Source organism: Eubalaena glacialis, chromosome 2 (assembly GCF_028564815.1).
Source record: "Eubalaena glacialis isolate mEubGla1 chromosome 2, mEubGla1.1.hap2.+ XY, whole genome shotgun sequence".
Classification (NCBI taxonomy): Eukaryota; Metazoa; Chordata; class Mammalia; order Artiodactyla; family Balaenidae; genus Eubalaena; species Eubalaena glacialis.
The window spans coordinates 101,580,170-101,601,017 of record NC_083717.1 but is presented as its reverse complement, the minus strand read 5'-3'; the positions used below and the strand labels follow the sequence as shown (position 1 = coordinate 101,601,017).

The following is a 20,848-nucleotide window of genomic DNA, read 5'->3' as shown; positions in this document are numbered from 1 at the left end:
AAGGGTTTGATCGCAGGAATTCCACAGGACTGAGGGAAACAGAAACTTCGCTCTTGGAGAGCACACACAAGGTCTTGTGTGCAGAGGACCCAGGGGAACAAAGCAATGACCCCATAAGAGACTGGGCCAGACCTACCTGCTAGTGTTGGAGGGTCTCCTGCAGAGTCAGGGAGGTGGCTGCAGCCCACGGTGGGGACAAGGACACTGGCAACAGCAATTCTGGGGAGTACTCACTGGCGTGAGCCCTCCCGAAAGCCGCCATTAGCCCCACCCAAAAGTCTGTAGGCTCCAGTGTGGGGACACCTCAGGCGAGACAACAAACAGGGCGGGAACACAGCCCCACCCATCAGTAATTAGAGTTTCTGATGGCTGTCACAGCCCTAGGAGGTCATCCTGAATAACTTCCAAGAATATTCAATGTATCTTTCTATCATAATAAATTTTCTTTTTTCTTAAATCTTTTTGGTGTGATTTTATGTTTCTTGTAACTAACCTTTAAGATCAATCATTTAATTAATGAATGTCTTGAATATAGTAGGTCTAATAAATATTTACTGTCTTGGTGTTATTACTCAGATACAATATATTGTGGGACTACAAACAGTGGGGGGTATTCATAGAAGTGACTTGAGATGATTTAATTTTAAGTATAAAATTATTAAATATAAGCATTTTTGACCTGGAAGGGACCTATGAGGAATATCTTGTTCAAATGCTCTAATTTTACAGAAGAGGGTCCAAGGGAAAATGATTTGCCAAACTTTAGCATCGAATTAGAACCCCCATTGGAATTAGAACTGTAGTCTCCTAATATCCAGTCTAGTTTTCATTTGACTGTACTGGGTTGAATAGCATCCCTCCTAATTCATGCCCACCTGGAACCTCAGAATGTAATATTATTTGAACTAGCATCTTTACATATGTAATCAAGTTAAGATGAAGTCATACTGAATTAAAGTGGGCCCTAATCCAATAAGCCCGATGTCCTTACAAGAAGGAAAAACAGAGTCACAGATAGAGACACACAGAGAGAATTCCACATGATGACATAGGCAGAGATTGGAGTGATACAGCAGCAAGCCAAGGAATGCCAAGGACTGATGGTCACCATGAGAAACTAAAAAGAGGCAAGGAAGGATTTTCCCCTTTAGGTTTCAGAGGTGTGTGGTCCTGCCAACACTCTGATTTTGCCTCTACAACTCAGAGACAATAAATTTCTGTTGTTTTAAGTTACCCAGTTTGTGATACTTTATTATGGCAGCTCTAGGAAACTGATACACTACTCCATGCTGCTATTTTTTAGTAGAAAGAGATTCTTCTCTGAATATCATTGAGAAATTATCCAGAAAGTTAATTCTGTTGAAGGAAAGGATTTTTTTTCTGTTGTGTACATCAGTATTAAATTTTTTACTCTTCTGTGTGCTTAGCTATACTCCTGTGTCACTTAGCGGGTTACAGTATTGTTTCATCCTGGGATTTTCAAGGAAGTATGTCAGTAAAAGAGTTTGCTTTTATTATTTTTAAAGATAATTAATGGTGGTAGGTATATGAAATGTGTGTGTGTGTGTGTATCTTATGGGTTTTTCTATTATCTGGATATTCTGAAATATTCTACTCTTGTTTTCAGATTGCTGAAGCTAAAAGAGATGTTTAATTCTAAGTTTGGATCCGTTCCCAAGTTTTATGTTCGAGCACCAGGAAGAGTCAATATCATAGGTATTTCAAAAGTTCCTTCTCTTAATTTTTTCTTCCTTTGGTAAGATCCAAATTTTTGTCAGTACATCTGGAGAACTGAAAAAACAGAATGTTTCACATACATCTGCTATAGCAAGATAAGTTTTGCATAAGGAACACTATGTTTTCATCTTTCCCAATCCATGTTATTAATGTTAATTTTGTCCATTCATTTTTAAAATTTAGAAATTTGTTGAGACCCAGTTATTTACATTATTTTCATGAGAGATGGACAGATTTTTCTGTGCTGCAGGTTAAGTTCTTAGACTGCAGTGAGTAATTTTGATGGTTTTACATTTACTCATTGGATTAGAAGAATACAGGAAAACTGAATAATTCCTTGCTTTTAAAAGTGTGGTGACCTGAAGAATGAATACGTTTTATCCAGAGAAAATGGGATGGGGAACTGAGAAAAATCCAAATCAAAGGAGGATTAAAAAGAAAACTTTCTGTACTGGAAAGTGTAAACATATAAAAAAGTAGTTGGAATAATATAATGAACTCCCGTGTGCCCAAAATGTAGCTTCAATTATTATCAACTCAGGCAGTCTTATTTTGAAGTAAATAATGGAGGATTTTAAAAATATGAGATGTTTGAGCATGGTTAAATGAGGTGGGGAGGGGGAATTGAGTAAAATCAGTGGAGAGAGACAGGTCAAAGATATCTGAAAAGAAAGGAACTGATGGAGCAGGATTCCCAAGAAGGCAAGAAGGGCTGGTGTCTATGGCATAGGAAGAGGGCCACTTTGACTCTTTTTTAACAGAAGGCAGGGAAGAAAAGGATGCAGGTTGATGCAGGTAAATGTATGATTTTGGTATAGAAGGTTGAGGGAGTTCTTTTGGGGGAGAGTTGGAGGTGTTGGAAGTTTAAGGAGACGGCAGAAAGTTTGAAACAGCTTTGTCAAGGATGGGAGAAGGAGAGGACTGGGAAAAAAAAAGTTTGCTGGGTAACATTGAGATCTGGTTAGAGCAGGAGACCATAGAATTGTAGCAGTACCAATCTTCAAAGTTGTTCATTTTTCCCCCTCAGCTAGTCTAAGTTGCCTGTGTTTGATCTAGGTTTGGGGTTTTGTTTTGGATGGAGGTTACAAGAGAATGACATCAAGAATTCACCGATATTGTCAGAAGGGTAGGTGAAGTAATGAACCCTGGAATCTATGCTAGGTAGAAAAAGAAAGAAAGGTAGGAGGGAACCTATAGGGTAGAAAGGGCAAAGAACTGATTCTGAGGAACAGGTGATAGGATAAACGGAGTAAGAGAAATGGCAGGATGGGAAGTTTTAGTAAAGAATTTGATATTTGAAACAAAAATTTCACAGGTAGAAAAGTTCCAGGTGATAAGAAGTTCTGTGGTCATTACTGGATTTGTCAAGTCCACGGAAGTAGATAGCTGAAGCAGAGAGGAGGTCAAGTTTTCCAGAGGTGAAGGGATTAGGAAGCTGGGGCCTTGGGCTGGGTTGTTTACTTGGATGTTATCCAGGCATTGCAGGACTGGGATGGAGAGGGTGGAATGAGATGCAAAGGTCTTCAGTGAGGAGCAGATGTCTGAGAGTCAGAAATGAAAGTGATGAAGACGAGAGAATGTGGTATGAGCCTCCGAGGAAGAGGACAGGAAGAAATCCTGGAAACAACAGAGTGGGAGGAGGTCATCAAGAACTCCTTGCCATTGTGAGAGGACTGCAAAGAAGCAATATCCTCAGAGGAGAGAGAGCCAAGTTTCACTTAGTTTTGGGAGTAAGCGTTACAAACTAAGGTATTTCCTGAATAAGTAATTCTTATTCTAGGAAACGTATTGACTATTTTCTGATTTTAAAAAAGGGGGGATTATGTTCCAAGGTAGTTAATTAGTTAGTGCTTGGGATGAAATGAATTTCAGTCTTTATTAAAAGCATTATTATATTTTCTGTTAAAATATCCAAAATGTAATCATGGTTGTTATCCTTACTTGCCAGTAGTTCATGCTCCCTCCCTGCCCCTCACCCAGGATGTTTCCATCAGTTTTCACAGAGGGAGGAATCTTCATTCTCAGAAGGCTGTCATTCACACTGTAGCCTTCCCAACAGAATCTGGTGGCTCCCTAGAGTTCTGCTTACTTATTTATTTACTTAAATTTTTAAATTTTTTAAACATCTTTATTGGAGTATAATTACTTTACAATTGTGTGTTAGTTTCTGCTGTATAACAAAGTGAATCAGCTATACATATACATATATCTGCATATTTTCTCCCTCTTGCATCTCCCTCCCACCCTCCCTATCCCACCCCTCTAGGTGGACACAAAGCACTGAGCTGATCTCCCTGTGCTATGCAGCTGCTTCCCACTAGCTATCTATTTTACATTTGGTAGTGTATATATGTCCATGCCACTCTCTCACTTCGTCCCAGCTTACCCTTCCCCCTCCCCGTGTCCTCAAGTCCATTCTCCACGTCTGTGTCTTTATTCCTGTCCTGTCCCTAGGTTCTGAATTTTTTTTTTTTTTAGATTCCATATATATGTGTTAGCATATGGTATTTGTTTTTCTCTTTCTGACTTACTTCACTCTGTATGATGGACTCTAGGTCCATCCACCTCACTACAAAAAATTCAATTTCGTTTCTTTTTATGGCTGAGTAATATTCCATTGTATATATGTGCCACATCTTCTTTATCCATTCATCTGTCGATGGACACTTAGGTTGCTTCCATGTCCTGGCTATTGTAAATAGAGCTGCAATGAACATTGTGATACATGACTCTTTTTGAATTATGGTTTTCTCAGGGTATATGCCCAATAGTGGGATTGCTGGGTCGTATGGTAGTTCTATTTTTAGTTTTTTGAGGAACCTCCATACTGTTCTCCATAGTGGCTGTATCAATTTACATTCCCACCAACAGTGCAAGAGGGTTCCCTTTTCTCCACACCCTCTCCAGCATTTATTGTTTGTAGATTTTTGATGATGGCCATTCTGACTGGTGTGAGGTGATACCTCATTGTAGTTTTGATTTGCATTTCTCTAATGATTAGTGATGTTGAGCATCCTTTCATGTGTTTGTTGGTAATCTGTATATCTTCTTTGGAGAAATGTCTATTTAGGTCTTCTGCCCATTTTTGGATTGTTTTTTTGATATTGAGCTGCATGAGCTGCTTGTATATTTTGGAGATTAATCCTTTGTCAGTTGCTTCATTTGCAAATATTTTCTCCCATTCGGAGGGTTGTCTTTTCGTCTTGTGTATGGTTTCCTTTGCTGTGCAAAAGTTTTAAGTTTCATTAGGTCCCATTTGTTTATTTTTGTTTTTATTTCCATTTCTCTAGGAGGTGGGTCAAAAAGGATCTTGCTGTGATTTATGTCATAGAATGTTCTGCCTATGTTTTCCTCTAAGAGTTTTATAGTGTCTGGCCTTACATTTAAGTCTTTAATCCATTTTGAGTTTATTCTTGTGTATGGTGTTAGGGAGTGTTCTAATTTCATTCTTTTACATGAAGCTGTCCAGTTTTCCCAGCACCACTTATTGAAGAGGGTGTCTTTTCTCCCTTGTATATTCCTGCCTCCTTTATCAAAGATAAGGTGACCATATGTGCATGGGTTTATCTCTGGGCTTTCTATCATGTTCCATTGACCTATATTTCTGTTTTTGTTCCAGTACCATACTTTCTTGATTACTGTAGCTTTGTAGTATAGTCTGAAGTCGGGGAGCCTGATTCCTCCAGCTCCATTTTTCTTTCTCAAGATTGCTTTGGCTATTTGGGGTCTTTTGTGTTTCCATACAAATTGTGAAATTTATTGTTCTGGGTTTGTGAAAATTGCCATTGGTAGTTTGATAGGGATTGCACTGAATCTGTAGATTGCTTTGGGTAGTATAGTCATTTTCACAATGTTGATTCTTCCAATCCAAGAACGTGGTATATCTCTCCATCTGTTTGTATCATCTTTAATTTCTTTCATCAGTGTTTTATAGTTTTCTGCATACAGGTCTTTTGTCTCCTTAGGTAGGTTTATTCCTAGGTGTTTTATTCTTTTTGTTGCAATGGTAAATGGGCGTGTTTCCTTAATTTCTCTTTCAGTTTTTCACCATTGGGAACGATGTTGGCTGTCGGTTTGTCATATATGGCCTTTATTATGTTGGGGTAAGTTCCCTCTATGCCTGCTTTCTGGAGGGTTTTTATTATAAATGGGTGTTGAATTTTGTCGAAAGCTTTTTCTGCATCTGCTGAAATGATCATATGTTTTTTGTCCTTCAGTTTGTTAATATGGTGTATCACATTGATTGATTTGCATATATTGAAGAATCCTTGCTCCTGGGATAAACCCCATTTGATCATGGTGTATGATCCTTTTAATGTGCTGTTGGATTCTGTTTGCTAGTATTTTGTTGAGGATTTTTGCATTTATGTTCATCAGTGATATTGACCTATAGTTTTCTTTTTTTGTGACATCTTTGTCTGATTTTGGTATCAGGGTGATGGTGGCCTCGTAGAATTAGTTTGGGAGTGTTCCTTCCTTTGCTATATTTTGGGAGAGTTTGGGAAGGATAGGTGTTAGCTCTTCTCTGAATGTTTGACAGAATTCGCCTGTGAAGCCATCTGGTCCTGGGCTTTTGTTTGTTGGAAGATTTTTAATCAGTTTCAATTTCAGTGCTTGTGATTGGTCTGTTTATATTTTCTATTTCTTCCTGGTTCAGTCTCAGAAGGTTGTGCTTTTCTAAGAATTTGTCCATTTCTTCCAGGTTGTCCATTTTATTGGCATATAGTTGCTTGTAGTGTAATCCCTCATGATTCTTTGTATTTCTGCAGTGTCAGTTATTACTTCTTCTTTTTCATTTCTAATTCTATTGATTTGAGTCTTCTCCCTTTTTTTCTTGATGAGTCTGGCTAATGGTTTATCAATTTTGTTTATCTTCTCAAAGAACCAGCTTTTAGTTTTATTGACCTTTGCTGTTGTTTCCTTCATTTCTTTTTCATTTATTTCTGATCTGATGTTTATGATTTCTTTCCTTCTGCTAACTTTGGGGTTCTTTTGTTCTTCTTTTTCTAATTGCTTTAGGTGTAAGGTTAGGTTGTTTATTTGAGATGTTTCTTGTTTCTTGAAGTAGGATTGTATTGCTATAAACTTCCCTCTTAGAAGCGCTTTTGCTGCCTCCCATAGGTTTTGGGTCGTCATGTTTTCATTGTCATTTGTTTCTAGGTATTTCTTGATTTCCTCTTTGATTTCAGTTCTGCTAATTTAAGTATGTGTTTTCTACTTGTGAACCACTGTTTTATATTATTGTCTTTTTGAGGGAAGTTCGGGAGAGAGACAACTTTGAAAACCAGTTCTCCATCTGTCATTGTCAATCCATTAAAAAAAAACCCCTAATTTCTTACTTTAAAGGACACATCAATATAGAAACAAAAGACTTGCTACTTGTAATAATATGTAGATTAATATTTATTTAAAAATGTAATTAGGCAGTTGAATTGTCTTTTATTCATTTTATGTTTCTTAGTTGCTCAATGTCTGCCATAGAACAATCAGATATACAAACCTGTCCTGGGGAAATATAAGTAAGCTTGCTTAGCCCGTCTTTCTTGAATTGTTATTTTGTTTTTAAATCTGATGAATAACAACCTTGAGTTTAAATGGTAATTTGGAGAAAACATTGTGGTATAATAGGCAAAAAAAATTCCTGCTGGTGATTCATAGAGGAATTAGAATGAAAATGAGAAGAGAATAGTTTGTTTTCTATATTTGCTTATTATGTATAAAATAGTGCAGGTTAAATTTTTTTCTAGCTTTTTCTTTATCCTAGCTATGTCTAGCACATTTAACACAGCTAATCAGTGCCAAGCTAATTTGTTAGGCATTTGGTTAGGCCACAAAGATAAATAAAGACTTCACCTTTACTGAGTTCATTGGCTAGTAAGGAAAAGAGTGGGACTCACATAATGTTATTATAAGTGAGAGGGTGCTAATGGCTTCCATTGTTCATTTAAAAAGTTAATACAGATGAGCAACAGAGAAAGGAGACAATGCTTTTCTTGATGCTCCACATAACTAGTCACTAAACATAAATATTCAAAGATGATTATTATGAATTAGAAAGTGGAAAAAATTTGTGAATATTTAAAGAAGTTGAAAAATTAACAGAAACTAATAACTAATATATAATACTTATTCTAGCAAAAGTTCCTGGCTCAGATGTTAGTGAGAGAAAGCAAATTGTATCACTTTCTGCCCTTAGTATTTTTATTTTCTGTTAAATCCTGCCTTGTGGTCAAGTTTTTCTTGTATGTCCACTTACTTGAGATTCATATGCTAGCAATGATAAAAAATGCTTTCTCTTTATTCTAGGAGAGCATATAGATTACTGTGGATATTCTGTTCTTCCTATGGCTGTAGAACAAGATATGTTAATAGCTGTGGAACCTGTGAAAACACACGTTCTCCAGCTGGCCAATACCAATCCTTTGTACCCGTGAGTATTTAGAATTGCTATTGTGTGTAATGGGGTGTGTGCATGTGTGTGTGAGTGTATGTGTGTTTGTATTTGTACCCTAATGAATTCTTTAGGAGATATCAAATTTATAATAAATCACTTAATGTATTGATAATTTGTATCTGACTTCCAAAAGAATCTAAGTTTCCCTATTTAATATTTGTTCATTTTGTTCATTTACTCATTTATTTAAGAAACATATACTGAAGACTTTCTCTGTGTCTGACATTGTTTTAGGTACTGGGTCAAAAAAAAGATGAAAATAACTCTGTCTTTGCCCAGAAGGTATTTATCATCTATTGAGGTTAACTATCTCTAGCAAAGTCAGGGCTGGGGCCTTTCTTAGATTACTAGGGCTCCCTCTAATTCTCTCATCATAGCATCTTAACATGCTGTATTGTCATTATCTGCTTACTTGCCTGTATCCCCCAGTAGCTTGTAAGCTCTGTGACTTCAGGTACTGTTGCCTCTCCAATGCTCTACTCTCAGTGTCAAACATAGTGTCTGGAACATAATAGATGTATGTTTCTAGTACATATGCTTTATCAAGTTAAGGACATACTTTTTTGTTGTTGTTTTTTAATTCTTGGTTTGTTAAGATTAAAAAAAATCATTAATGGGTATTGGATTTTATTAAATTTCTATTCAGCATTGAAGATCAGTTTAAAAAAATATTACGAATTACACCAATGGATTTTCTTTTTTAAAAAAATTTTATTTATTTTTTTATACAGCAGGTTCTTAATAGTTATCCATTTTATACATATTAATGTATACATGTCAATCCCAATCTCCCAATTCTTCCCCCCCCCCCACCCCCACCGCCACTTTCCCCCACCAATGGATTTTCTAATGTTGAACTGTCTTTGCATTCCTGGGATAAGGCCTACTCGCTTATAATATATTATGATGGATTTGATTTGTTAATTATAAAAAAAGATCTTGGCATATAATTGGTACATTAGATTTTTGGCTTATTGTTCATTGGACAGTTTGCCTGCAATAATATTCATTCATTCAGCAAGTATTTTATGTGTGTCTATACCAAGTTGTGCAAGGTAATAGAAATTCCTGACTTTTATATGAAACTTATTGTAAAAGATCTTTTTTTCTATTTATTTTGCATGATTGAGAATATATCTTATGTACATTTCAGACCCTTTAAAGAAAACCTTACATTATCTCAAATATAATTCTGTGTCATTGTAAACCTTTAAAACTGGGTACCATAATTTGTCATATTGATTTACTCAGATTCACTTAACATTCCCACCGTGGTGAATGTGGGCATTCCATTTTCTTTCACAAAAGCAGAGCCTGCAACAGACTTGGAAGGACGTGTTTGGGAAATGATCCCAGGAGCAGTATTAAAAGAGGATGGAGACTGAGTTAGGGAAGCAGAGGTGAATTATCAAGGCAGGTAGCTCCTGCTGTAGGTAAGGGGCTTCATTCCACCAGGACCCCTAGGAAGAATGCAGCATGCCTCCCAGAATTGTCCACATATTGTCTAGCATGCATTGCATAATTTCTTTATTCATCATTGATGGACATTTAGATCATTTCCAGCTTTTGGCTATTATGAATAATTCTGCTGTGAATATTTGTATACAAATCTATGTGTGGACACATGTTTCGTTTGGTAAATACCCAGGAGTGGACTGTCGGGTTATCTTTTTAAGAATTTGCCTGTTTTCCAAAGTGGTTGTATAATTTTACATTCCTACCACCAGTGTATGAGAGTTCCAGTTGCTTCACATCTTTGCTAACATGTCTTTTTAAATTATATCCACTCTCATAAATGTGTATTAGCGTCACGTTGTGGTTTTTAAGCTATGTTTCTAATTCTGAAGGAACTGGCACTTTTTAGCTTTTGCTTTGATGTTTCTCATCTAGCTTCCTACATTTGTGCAAATTCCCTCCTCTACTTTTCCTAGTATACCGCCACCCCTGTCCCCCAACTCATTCCTGGTTTTCTTTTCTTTGTGGTGACTTCCAAGATCTGCTTATCTAGGAACAGAACTCATTTAGTTTTGCTAACATAATCTTTTCTACTTTCCAAATTCTGTGACTTCTTGTTGACTCTAGGCAATAAATTTTAACTCCTGTGGGTGATACTAAAGTGCTTGTGAGCTGGAGTCAGACTGTGTGTGTCACTGGAGAGTCACTAAACCTCTCTGAGCCTCCAGGAAAGCCTCCCCTTTCCACCCTAGTGTGCTGACTATAGAAATTGCTGTATGGTCAGGCCATTCAAGATGGCTGTTCTCTTGCTGTCTGTACATCCACTGCTCTACCAGTCCCTGCCTCACCTGTACCCTAATTATAGAGCTTAATCAGTTACTACCCGTGTGCTTGCCCCCTACCCCAGCTGCTGGTTTCCCTGGTAACTGATGAGCCAGCCTGACCTCGATTCCACCTATAAATGGTAGCCTCCTTCTCCCCAAGTAGCGAAGATTGCTGCCATGTCTTGCCTTCTGTCTGCCGTACACAATGGGGTGTTGCTGCAGGATGTTTTGCCGCAGACCTGTAAGATGCCCTATCCAATAAACCATTGATGTCTCTGTCACTGTCTCCAGGCTCTTTCTTCGGTCTCAAGGCTGGGCAACTACAAGGTTTGCAGGCCTGCGGGGTGCAGCCCAAAAGATACCCTCTTGGCCTTGCATCCCACCTCATATTACACACCATCACATGACAGTGGTATGTGATCATGATTTGTGTTCATGCTGTCTCGGCTAGATTACAGATGCTTAAAAGATAAGCCCTTTGCCTTTTACCTTTATATCCCTGTGAATGCCTTGCACACTTAAGTGGTCATTCAATATTTTTCTTAGGAGATGATATGTCCATGTTATTAAGATAACGCATGGAAGGCACCTACCACAGTGACTGGCACATAGTAGGTATTTAGTAAACTATATGAAGAGCACTCAGTCAATATGGGGAATGTTACTTATTTCCTCACATTTAAATTGATTCACCCCTATTTCACATATTTTGTCCTTTGGCTGATTTAGAAGCCTACTATCTTTCATTTTGAAATAACTTTTGACTTTCAAGGAAGTCACAAAAATAGTATAAAGAATTCCCACATGTCAACTGATGTGTCCTCAGGGCATCATATCAAGGAGGCACATGATGTTCTTTTAACTGTTGTTAATTTTGATCATTTGGTTGAGTTGTCTGCCAGATTACCATAAAGTTACTATTTTTTTCCCTTTGCAGTTAGTATCTGGTGGGGAAATACTTCAAATTTATATAAATGTCTTGTTTCTCATCAAATTTTTACTCAGTAATTTTAGCATCCTTTGATGATTCTTTCCTGAAACAATTATGGAGTTTGCCAAATAGTGATTTTTCAATTTCCGTCATTTTTTCTGTTAGTTGACATTTTGCTCTAAGGAATAGCTTTCCCTTCTTCTTCATTTAGCTGTTTATTCATTTGTTATTTTATATCAGTGTAGATTCATGGAGTCTTATTTTATTCAATGAGTTATGATCCATTAGAATCATTGTTTGTTTTGTTTGTTCCTTCTTAAACTGTGCAGATGTAAAATCTGATGGGTGGTAGAAAGTGTGGGGAAAGGAGGCTTTGAGTACTTCTGTTCTAGTAAGAGGTGTGCCAAACAGCAGGCCCAAAGGATAAGCATTTATGTGGTTTACACCAACTTAATAAGGACCATCATGAAATAAAAAGTGGTGTAGATTATGCTAAAATATATTGGGTCCTCTCCCTTTCAGGAAATAAAAAGGGTCAGTTGAAAGTAGTTTAGTTATTAAGGTCACTACAACTTCTCTTAATTTTTAGCAGCTGGAGATGTTTGTTGTTTTTGTAGACTGTGAAGTACGAATATGGGAAGTAAATGGAAAATGAAATTTCAGTGTCATTGTCTTGGCACAAGATGGCAGCAGTCAGCCATCGATTCTGTAGCGCAAAGCCTCTAGAATTAACGGTGTCTTTTGCTTTTGCAGGGACTTCAGTACTAGTGCTAATAACATCCAGATTGACAAAACCAAGCCTCTGTGGCACAACTATTTCTTATGTGGATTTAAAGGAATTCAGGTAAATCAGTTTATAAGGCACCTACTAGCAGTTGAGGTTATGATGTGTATTATATCAAGACATTTTATTTACTCTATCATTTTTGTCTCCTTTCAATGCTAACTGATGTTTCTGTTCTATTTTGCTAAATAATGTATTTCAGGGAATTGGGTAGGTGTGACTGTTTCTGGGTGGTGTTCATAGGGGGCTGTAGTGACTGTTCGTAAGGCAGGTGCAGGTGCATCTGACAGATACCTTTCTAGTTTTCAAATCTTTGTTCAAATTTTCTTTCAAAAGATACATTCTAGTAATATTATTTACATTTTGTTCTAGGGATGTATAGGTGTATACTGTAATAGGATTTAGAGCTGGACAGCCCTGGGTTTGAATCTGGGCTCTACCCTGCTGTGTTGATTTAACTTCTTAAGCCTCAGATTTGTTATCTGTGAAATGATGTTATTATTATCCCAACAAAGAATTGTTGCGAGGATTACACAGTGCTGGACACATAGTAGGCATTAAATAAATGGAAACTTAGTGTTGTTATTACTATTTCAGATGGGGTTAAAAAAAAGATGTAGTGGAATTTATTAGAATAAGTATTTTCCTAGAAACACTGAATAATTACTTTGAACATCTCTAATGTCATGTACAAGAACAAGAAAATGAAAAATTTCCACTTTCTCTCCTAATTAAAAAAGTATGAAGGACAAAAAGAAAATTGATTTGCTAAGTCAATTTGATTTGTTTGTTAAAATTCATGTTTTACAGAGCTTGTGTTCCTTACTGCCTGGTGGTCCTATTTGAAACTTTGTTATGAGTAGCCTAGGACTCAGTGGCATATCCATTACAGATATGCATCACATTTATTTCTGATGTATAGTCCTGTACTCTAATTATCATTGTTCTGGTCTTAGACTTCCTTCCTTCCTTCCTTCCTACCCACCCCCCCTTCCTTCCTTTCTTTCTCCCAGACACATGGTAACAACTTACAGGAAAAGCTATTGGCAGGTTTTAAATTTTCAAATCATTTGGCTTGTCACATGCATTAGTGAGAATTACAGTATTTGGAAGCATTTGCTTGGCAAATGCAATTTCATATTCCTTATAGCAACATGCCTTTTGTAGCATATGGATAAAGTGACCTAAAGAACAAATGTTGCTTTGTGTTGTATTTGAGAATTTCAGGCCTTACAGCCTTCCTTTTCGATTTGACAACTTATGTGCAAAAGCAGGTCTGTTTAATAAATGTTTGGCAGAGAAGTAATTTAAATGTTAGCCTGTTCAGAAACCTTCAAATTCAAATACTAGAAAGTTCCAGAGGATAATCTGTTTATATTAAATTGAACATGTTATCCTTTTGGGATAGCACTATTACTGAATTTGGCAAAACTCATTTGCATTTTGAATCTGTTGTACATTGTAATTTAAACATTGCGTGATAAGTTTGTAAGTATGATTCACATTCAAGACACCCTGTGGATCAGTTCATGGTTAAATATATAGCGTTCTCCAAGGATTTTTTTTAAACAAGCTGTCGGATGTTCTGTACGAAAGGGCATTGGCAGCAGCGGTATTTTAGTTTATAATTTGTTTGTATTTCTGGAAAGGAAATTTTTAGGTGGTTTGAAATCAAGAAGAGAAGTACATCCAACTGAATCTCTTCTTTTGTGGTGGATGAGTTTTGCCAGCTTAGGGAAAAAAAGACAAAAAAAAGTAAAAAGGAAAAAACAGTCTTTTATTTGCAGAGTTTTGTTGTTACTTTGGCTATTCTAACTAGTTTATTGAAGTTTCTCTGAAGAATAATATGTATGATGAAATGCATAATTATGTAATATAATAGTATTTTTACTTTGGTCTTGAGCCATTTGAGTAATTTGTAAACATGATGGTACTTTTTCTTGAGGAGGAGATGACCTTGAATTTATTTTAATTTTTTAATTTTTTAATTTTTTGAATTTATTTTTAATCCTAAACTACAAAGGATATGATATGATATCATCCTAAGTGTCCTCATCCTAGGTATTCGTCTAAGTATCCTAGAGCTTTCCATCTTGAGATCGGAGTCTGATTATTTCTTTGGACTTCCTATTTGTAGAAATAGAGTTTCCCTGCTTTGTTTAGAGTCTGTATTCTCATTTGTGGCTGAATTCTAATTTGGCTGTCTTGAAAGCTACCATATGGCTAATTTGTATCTATAAACGCTAGTAAAAATCTGGATTTCCTCATATAGCTGACTTACATTAAATCACAGTGACAGTATGCTGGCCCGGGTTTCTGACCACAGTGAGAAGTTCTCAACCAGAAATCAGAGACCTGGATCCTACTTCCAGCTCCCTATATGTGATCTTGAGAAAGTCTCTTAATCTGCTGGTGCCTAGGTTTTTCCATAAGTAAAACAGAACTGAGAAAGTTTGGAAGGTCCTCTGAAGAAAAGTATTCCATAAAATACTCCATAGAAACAAACCACGGCTTAGTGTTAGACTTTTACAATGACAGAGTGTTGGGATGTGCTACACAGAGATTTAACCTACCTCACTAATAATTGTGTATTTCTTGTCTTGCTACTTGAATTATAATTCTTTAATATTTTTCCATATTTGTTCAAATCAATTAATATTAATGAAAAAGATCATTCAAAGCAATTTTAGGAAATGGATCAGTGGCTTTTTGTTCAACAAAGTAAAAATTAATCTTCAGATTATAGTGCCCTGTGACCAAGAGCCATTAAATAAAATGTCATTCATGTATGGACTCAGCTAGATTGAGTTGCACAAGTTGTTTCTATAAGTAGCATAATAAGTCCATTGATAGACTTTTGCTCTCCGAGGAATGAAAGAACTTTCCGCTACTCCTTGAATCCAACCAAAATTACTAGTGCTATTTTTCCTTCTATTCTTAGGAACACTTTGGTCTTAGTGACGTGACTGGAATGAATTGCTTGGTAGATGGAAACATCCCACCGAGTTCTGGCCTCTCCAGCTCCAGTGCTTTGGTCTGTTGCGCTGGCTTGGTGACACTCACAGTGCTGGGCATGAACCTATCCAAGGTAACCAATTTGAATGAGTTAGCCTGACAGAACCCTTTCTTTCTAAAGTATTAGCATCCAAATCTCAAAATTAGAACACCTTTCTTTAATTGAAAAACTTTGTCTTACCTGAAAGGACTGTACACATGGGCATGCATTGTAACTTAAGTTCTGCTTGTGATAAACCACAAGGTAGTTGATACCTTCCAAAGAGTAAGCAAATATGTGAAGAGCTGTATCAAAATGCTCTTACATTAACTAGGGAGATTGAATGCATGGTTATCTTTTTAAAAATTTATTTATTTATTTATTATTTTTGGCTGTGTTGGGTCTTCGTTTCTGTGCGAGGGCTTTCTCTAGTTGCGGCAAGTGGGGGCCACTCTTCATCGCGGTGCGCGGGCCTCTCACTATCGTGGCCTCTCTTGTTGGGAGCACAGGCTCCAGACGCGCAGGCTCAGTAGTTGTGGCTTACGGGCCCAGTTGCCCCGCGGCATGTGGGATCTTCCCAGACCAGGGCTTGAACCCGTGTCCCCTGCATTGGCAGGCAGATTCCCAACCACTGCGCCACCAGGGAAGCCCCTGGTTATCTTTTTAGATCACCTCATTAACAAATTAACTTTAGAGAAAGAAATTCTAGGCTTCTTAATTGGGCCTACTTATTTTCACCCAGAACCTTCAGGTAAACACTTGACAAGCAGTGGGTAAAAAGGGTAAAGACCAGGAAATAAAGGAACTGAACAGCATATCTGTTTATGCCAGCAGCTTAGTCACTGAAACAAACTTTTAAAAAAAATATTGCATTGCAAAGAGGAAATACTTATTTAAAGAAGACATAAATCCTACAATAGGTCAGAAAGCCTCAACTTTACAAGTTCACATAAATCTCTGACTTTGCAGTTCAGAGCAGGTGTGCTCAGCTTTAATTAATGTTTTGGCATTCTGGTTCAAATAAAATATTGTCATAGGTTCTTTTTTATCTCATGTACATACACTACCAAGTTTACAGATGTTTTAGGAATATAGACGGCATCAGGCAGATCAAGAGAAAGTCAGCCACATGCTTTAGTCTTCAGACTGCTTAAACTTTCACTTTGAAAATTTTGTATGTAAGAGAAAAGAAAAATGAAGGAGAAAGCAAAGGCTCAGATAGAATTCTCTTTAGCTGTCATGTGTAACTATACAGGAATTAGTCCTTTGTAAGCAATGGCTCATTTGGAGGTAGGGTACCTTACTTGTTGTTACTTGTTTTTTGAGAAGAGAGAAAGTAAGGGAAAATAAGTCCTTATGTAAAATCTGCTTCCACTGGCACTGTGTTTAATCTGATGGTTTATTTGTTTATTCATTTGTTCATCATTCAGCCATTACTTATCTAGTGACTACTTTGTGCCAGCTAATGTTCAAGGCATTGGTGATACAATAGGTATAGTTTTAACCCTCATAGTACTTATGATCTAAAGAGGGGAATAGAGACAAGTCAGTAGGCAACTGTAAGAGAGTATGATAAGTGGATAAGTCATGTGCTATGGGAGCAGATCTAATCCACATTTAGAGCACATAGGACATCTAAGCTGAGATAGGGATTAATAGATGTTAGTCAAGAAATACTGATAGCATGATAACACTGATAACATTGGATAGGCATGTTTCAGGTGGAGGAAATATCATGTGAAAATATCTAGAGTAAGAGTGATCATGGCTTGTTGGAGGAAATATAAGAGGCTTAATTTAGCTGAAGCATGTACTAATTTGAATGACAGGGTAGGAGACCAGATGCTGGGCCTTGTAAACCAGTGTTGAGGAATTTGGGCTTTATCTGGATAGCAGTTTGTAAAACCATTGCAGCTTTCAGGAAGAGGATAACACAATCATATCTATATTTTAAAAAGACCACCCTGGCTCTATTATAACATTTAGATTTGAGGGTAACTGTATTAGCAGTAGAGAGATGCCACTTCTAGGGAAGTGGCAGTGATAATGGGGAGAGAATTAGATGATAGATTTAAGGTACATCTCAGACAGAATCAATAAGACTCGATTGTTGATTGGATGTGGGACAGCAAAGAGTCAAGGATTATACCCAGGTCTCTGGCTTGGTGTGATTCACTGGGATAAGGAATGTAGATGAAAAAATAGGTTTGAGGGGAAGGCAAAATATTGAGTATGAGGAATTTGTGGGCACACTGATGGAGTTATACTATTTAGTTACAAACAGTATCTCTGAAAGCCAGGAGTAATATTTGGACTTGAGATGGTCCATTTGAGAGTCATTAGTATATAATTGATTTTTGAAGCCATAGGAGTGGAGGAGAACATCCAGTGGAAGAATGTAGGCACAAAGATAAGGAAGAATAAGACAAGTTCCACAAGCATGAACATTGGAGGGATGAACAGAGGAAGAGATGTCTACCTGAAGAGACTGAGGAGTAATCAGATAGGAGGAAAACTAGAAAGGATGGGCAACAGCAAAGACAAAAGAATATTTCATGAAAGGAGTAGCAGTGGTGTCAAATGCTGCTGAGAGGTTAAGTAAGATGAGGATAAGAAATATCCATTGAATTCAGCATCAAAGAAGTTGAAGAAAACTTTGGCAAGAGCAGTTTAAAATAGGAATGGATTGAAGGGTTTATGAGAGGTGAGAAAGTAGAAAATTTCAGTGGATACAAAAAGTCTAGATACGCCTGGAACAAGAGATAATCTGGTGTTTGTGGTTGGGGCTGAGGTCAAGGAATTCATTTCTTTTTAAAGGGAGGATTGGTGAGACTTATTTTTTGCATTTTTCTGGCTTTCTGATGGTAGAATATCTAAGGGAAAGGAAGAAAAGATAAAGAAAAAGAAACATTGAACCTTTGGAATTAATTCTGGCTGTCTCTGTGTTTCAAAGTCAAAAATAGCAAAAACAGACACATAGATCAATGGAACAGAATAGAGAGCCCAGAAATAAACCCATGCATATACAGTCAATTAATTTACAACAGAGGAGCCAAGAATACATAATGGGTAAAGGACAGTCTCTTCAGTAAATGGTGTTTGAAAAACTAGATGTCACATTCAGAAGAACAAAACTGGACCACTATCCTATACCATACACAAAAATTAAATCAAAATGCATTAAAGAGGTGAATGTAAGACCTGAAACCATAACCAGAAGAAAACGTAGGTGGTAATCTCCTTGACATTGGTCTTGGTGATGATTTTTTTTGGATTTGACACCAAAAGCAAAGACAACAAAAGCAAACAAGACAAAACAAAAACAAACAAACAAAAAACAATTAGAATGAAATCAAACTTAAAAACTTCTGCACAGCAAAGGAAACCATCAACAAAATGGAAAGGCAAGCTACTGAATGGAGAAAATATTTGTAAATAATATATCTGACGAGGGGTCAATATCTAAAATATATAAAGAACACATACAACTCAATAGCAAAAAACCCAAATAATCCAATTAACAAATGGGCAGAGGATCTGAATAGATAGTTTCCCCAAGAAGACATACAGATGGCCAAAAGGCACATGAAAAGATACTCAAACTCACTAATCATCAGGGAAATGCAAATCAAAACCACAATGCAGTATCACCTCATATCTGTTAGAATGGCTATGATAAAAAGGACAAGAAATAATAAGTGTTGGTGAGGATGTGGAGAAAAGGGAACCCTTACACACTGTTGGTGGGAATGTAAATTTGTATACAGCCACTGTGAAAACAGTATGGAGGTTCCTCAAAAAAATTAAAAATAGAACTGTCATATGATCCAGCAATTCCAATTCTGGGCATTGTATTTATTTGAAGAAAACGAAAACACTGACTCAAAAAGATATATGCATCTCCATGTACACTGCAACCTTTTTTACAACAACCAAGATAGGGAAATGGCCTATGAGCATTGATGGATGAATGGGTAAAGATGATGTGGTGTATATATATACAATGGAATATTATTTAGCCATTAAAAAGAATGAAATCTTGCCATTTGTGACAACATGGATGGGCCTTGAGGGCATTATGCTAAGTGAAATAAGCCAGACAGAGAAAGACAAATACTGTATGATTTCACTTTTATGTGGTATCTAAATAAAAATAAATAAACCAAGCTCATAGATACAGCGAACAGATTAGTGGTTACTAGAGGTGTGGGGTGAGGGGCGGGCAAAATGGGTGAAGGGAGTCAAAAGGTACAAACTTCCAGTTATGAAATAAATAAGTTATGGGGATGTAATGTATAGCATGGTGACTATAGTTAATAGTACTGTATTGTATATTTGAAAGTTTCTAAGAGAGTAAAACTTAAAAGTTCTCCTCACAAGAAAAGAAAATTGTGTAACCATGTATGGTGATGGATATTAACCAAACTTGTGGTGATTTCATTTCATAATATATACAAATATTGAATCATTATGTCGTACACCTAAAACTAATATAATATATGCCAATTATACCTCAATTTTTTAGAAATTAAAAAACAAAAACAAAAACAAATGTACTTTACCGGAACTATCTGACTCCATTGCCTAAAGGGAACAATATGTATATCCTAGTTTTCCATGCTAGTCTAAGTTGTACTGACAATTCTTATATTTTCTAGGGGCTGAGCATAATTGTTTGGAGAGTTTCTTTGCTGTAGTAAGATAGAATCTTGACTGAAAGGAAGCCCCTAATTTGTCCAAAGTCTTTAGTTAAGTGCCAACTGTATACTTGACTCATAAAAATCATAGAACACGAGACTCAAGGGACTTTAGAGATGAGCTAGTTCAAAATCTTTTTTTTTTTTTTTTTTGCTGATGTACAGTATCAGTCAGTGTCTCCATAGGAAACAAATGGCACACAGGGTATAACTGAAAGGAGTTTACTAGACTATTTACAGAGGTGTGGCCAGGATCAAGAGAACCAACTAGGAAGAGTTCACTTTCTAAGCCAGAAGCCATTATACTTCAGGAGCTGCGGCTATAGAGTGATGTTGCCAGAAATGCGTCGAGGTAGGGAGAGTGAGATGGGTGGGAATGGCAGTGAATGGCGATGGGCTAGGGGAGTTGTTCACAGAAGTCAGTCTCCTGGGGTACAGAGAAGTGTGAGAATGGAGGGACAGGAAGGCAAGCAGAGAATAGCCCGCCTATCTGATAAGAAAATGTCCTGCGAGACATTGGTAACTAATGCCCTTCCAAATGATAAATAATCCCCTCCCAATTATATGTAAATTCAGTACCCGATTCAATTGCAGACAACAATTACTGCAAATGGGATATGATAAATAGATGTGGATCTTGTTAATTTACTAATAAACTAAATGTTGCATGTCTGAAACCAGTAAAATAAGATGGCTAGTTACCCAGAAAGTCTGGAAGACAAATTATGAATCAAAATGTAACTGACAGAAGAGTATGATGTGATAAAAGACCTATGAAATAGAAAAAGCTAGAGACTTCTGGTTTCAAAATGACAGAATAAAGATACATCTACTCTTTCTTCACCTCTCATTCATTGTTCTTTTCTCAAAAAATCATCCCCAAACAATAGGGAAAACAAGAAAAGAAGCTCCATCTTTGATAAATCAAGGAGACATAAATAACCCTAAACCACACGATACAAAGATGGAAA

General features: G+C 36.8%; 1 protein-coding gene across 5 annotated transcripts in view; it reads left to right on the top strand.

Moving 5' to 3' along the window:
• The window catches only part of GALK2 (galactokinase 2), a 133,558-nt gene that overhangs the window by 18,559 nt on the left and 94,151 nt on the right, over positions 1-20,848 (top strand). For 3 of the 5 annotated variants that reach the window (XM_061180323.1, XM_061180324.1, XM_061180322.1), the window contains 5 exons: positions 1,628-1,716; positions 5,778-5,840; positions 8,044-8,167; positions 12,155-12,245; positions 15,127-15,273. In XM_061180323.1, coding sequence (XP_061036306.1) covers positions 1,647-1,716; positions 5,778-5,840; positions 8,044-8,167; positions 12,155-12,245; positions 15,127-15,273 — 495 coding nt within the window. In that variant the 5' untranslated portion in view covers positions 1,628-1,646. Of the gene's footprint in view, positions 1-1,627; positions 1,717-5,777; positions 5,841-8,043; positions 8,168-10,791; positions 10,883-12,154; positions 12,246-15,126; positions 15,274-20,848 lie in introns of those variants that run through there. The other 2 variants (XM_061180321.1, XM_061180325.1) reach the window with 2 other exon arrangements.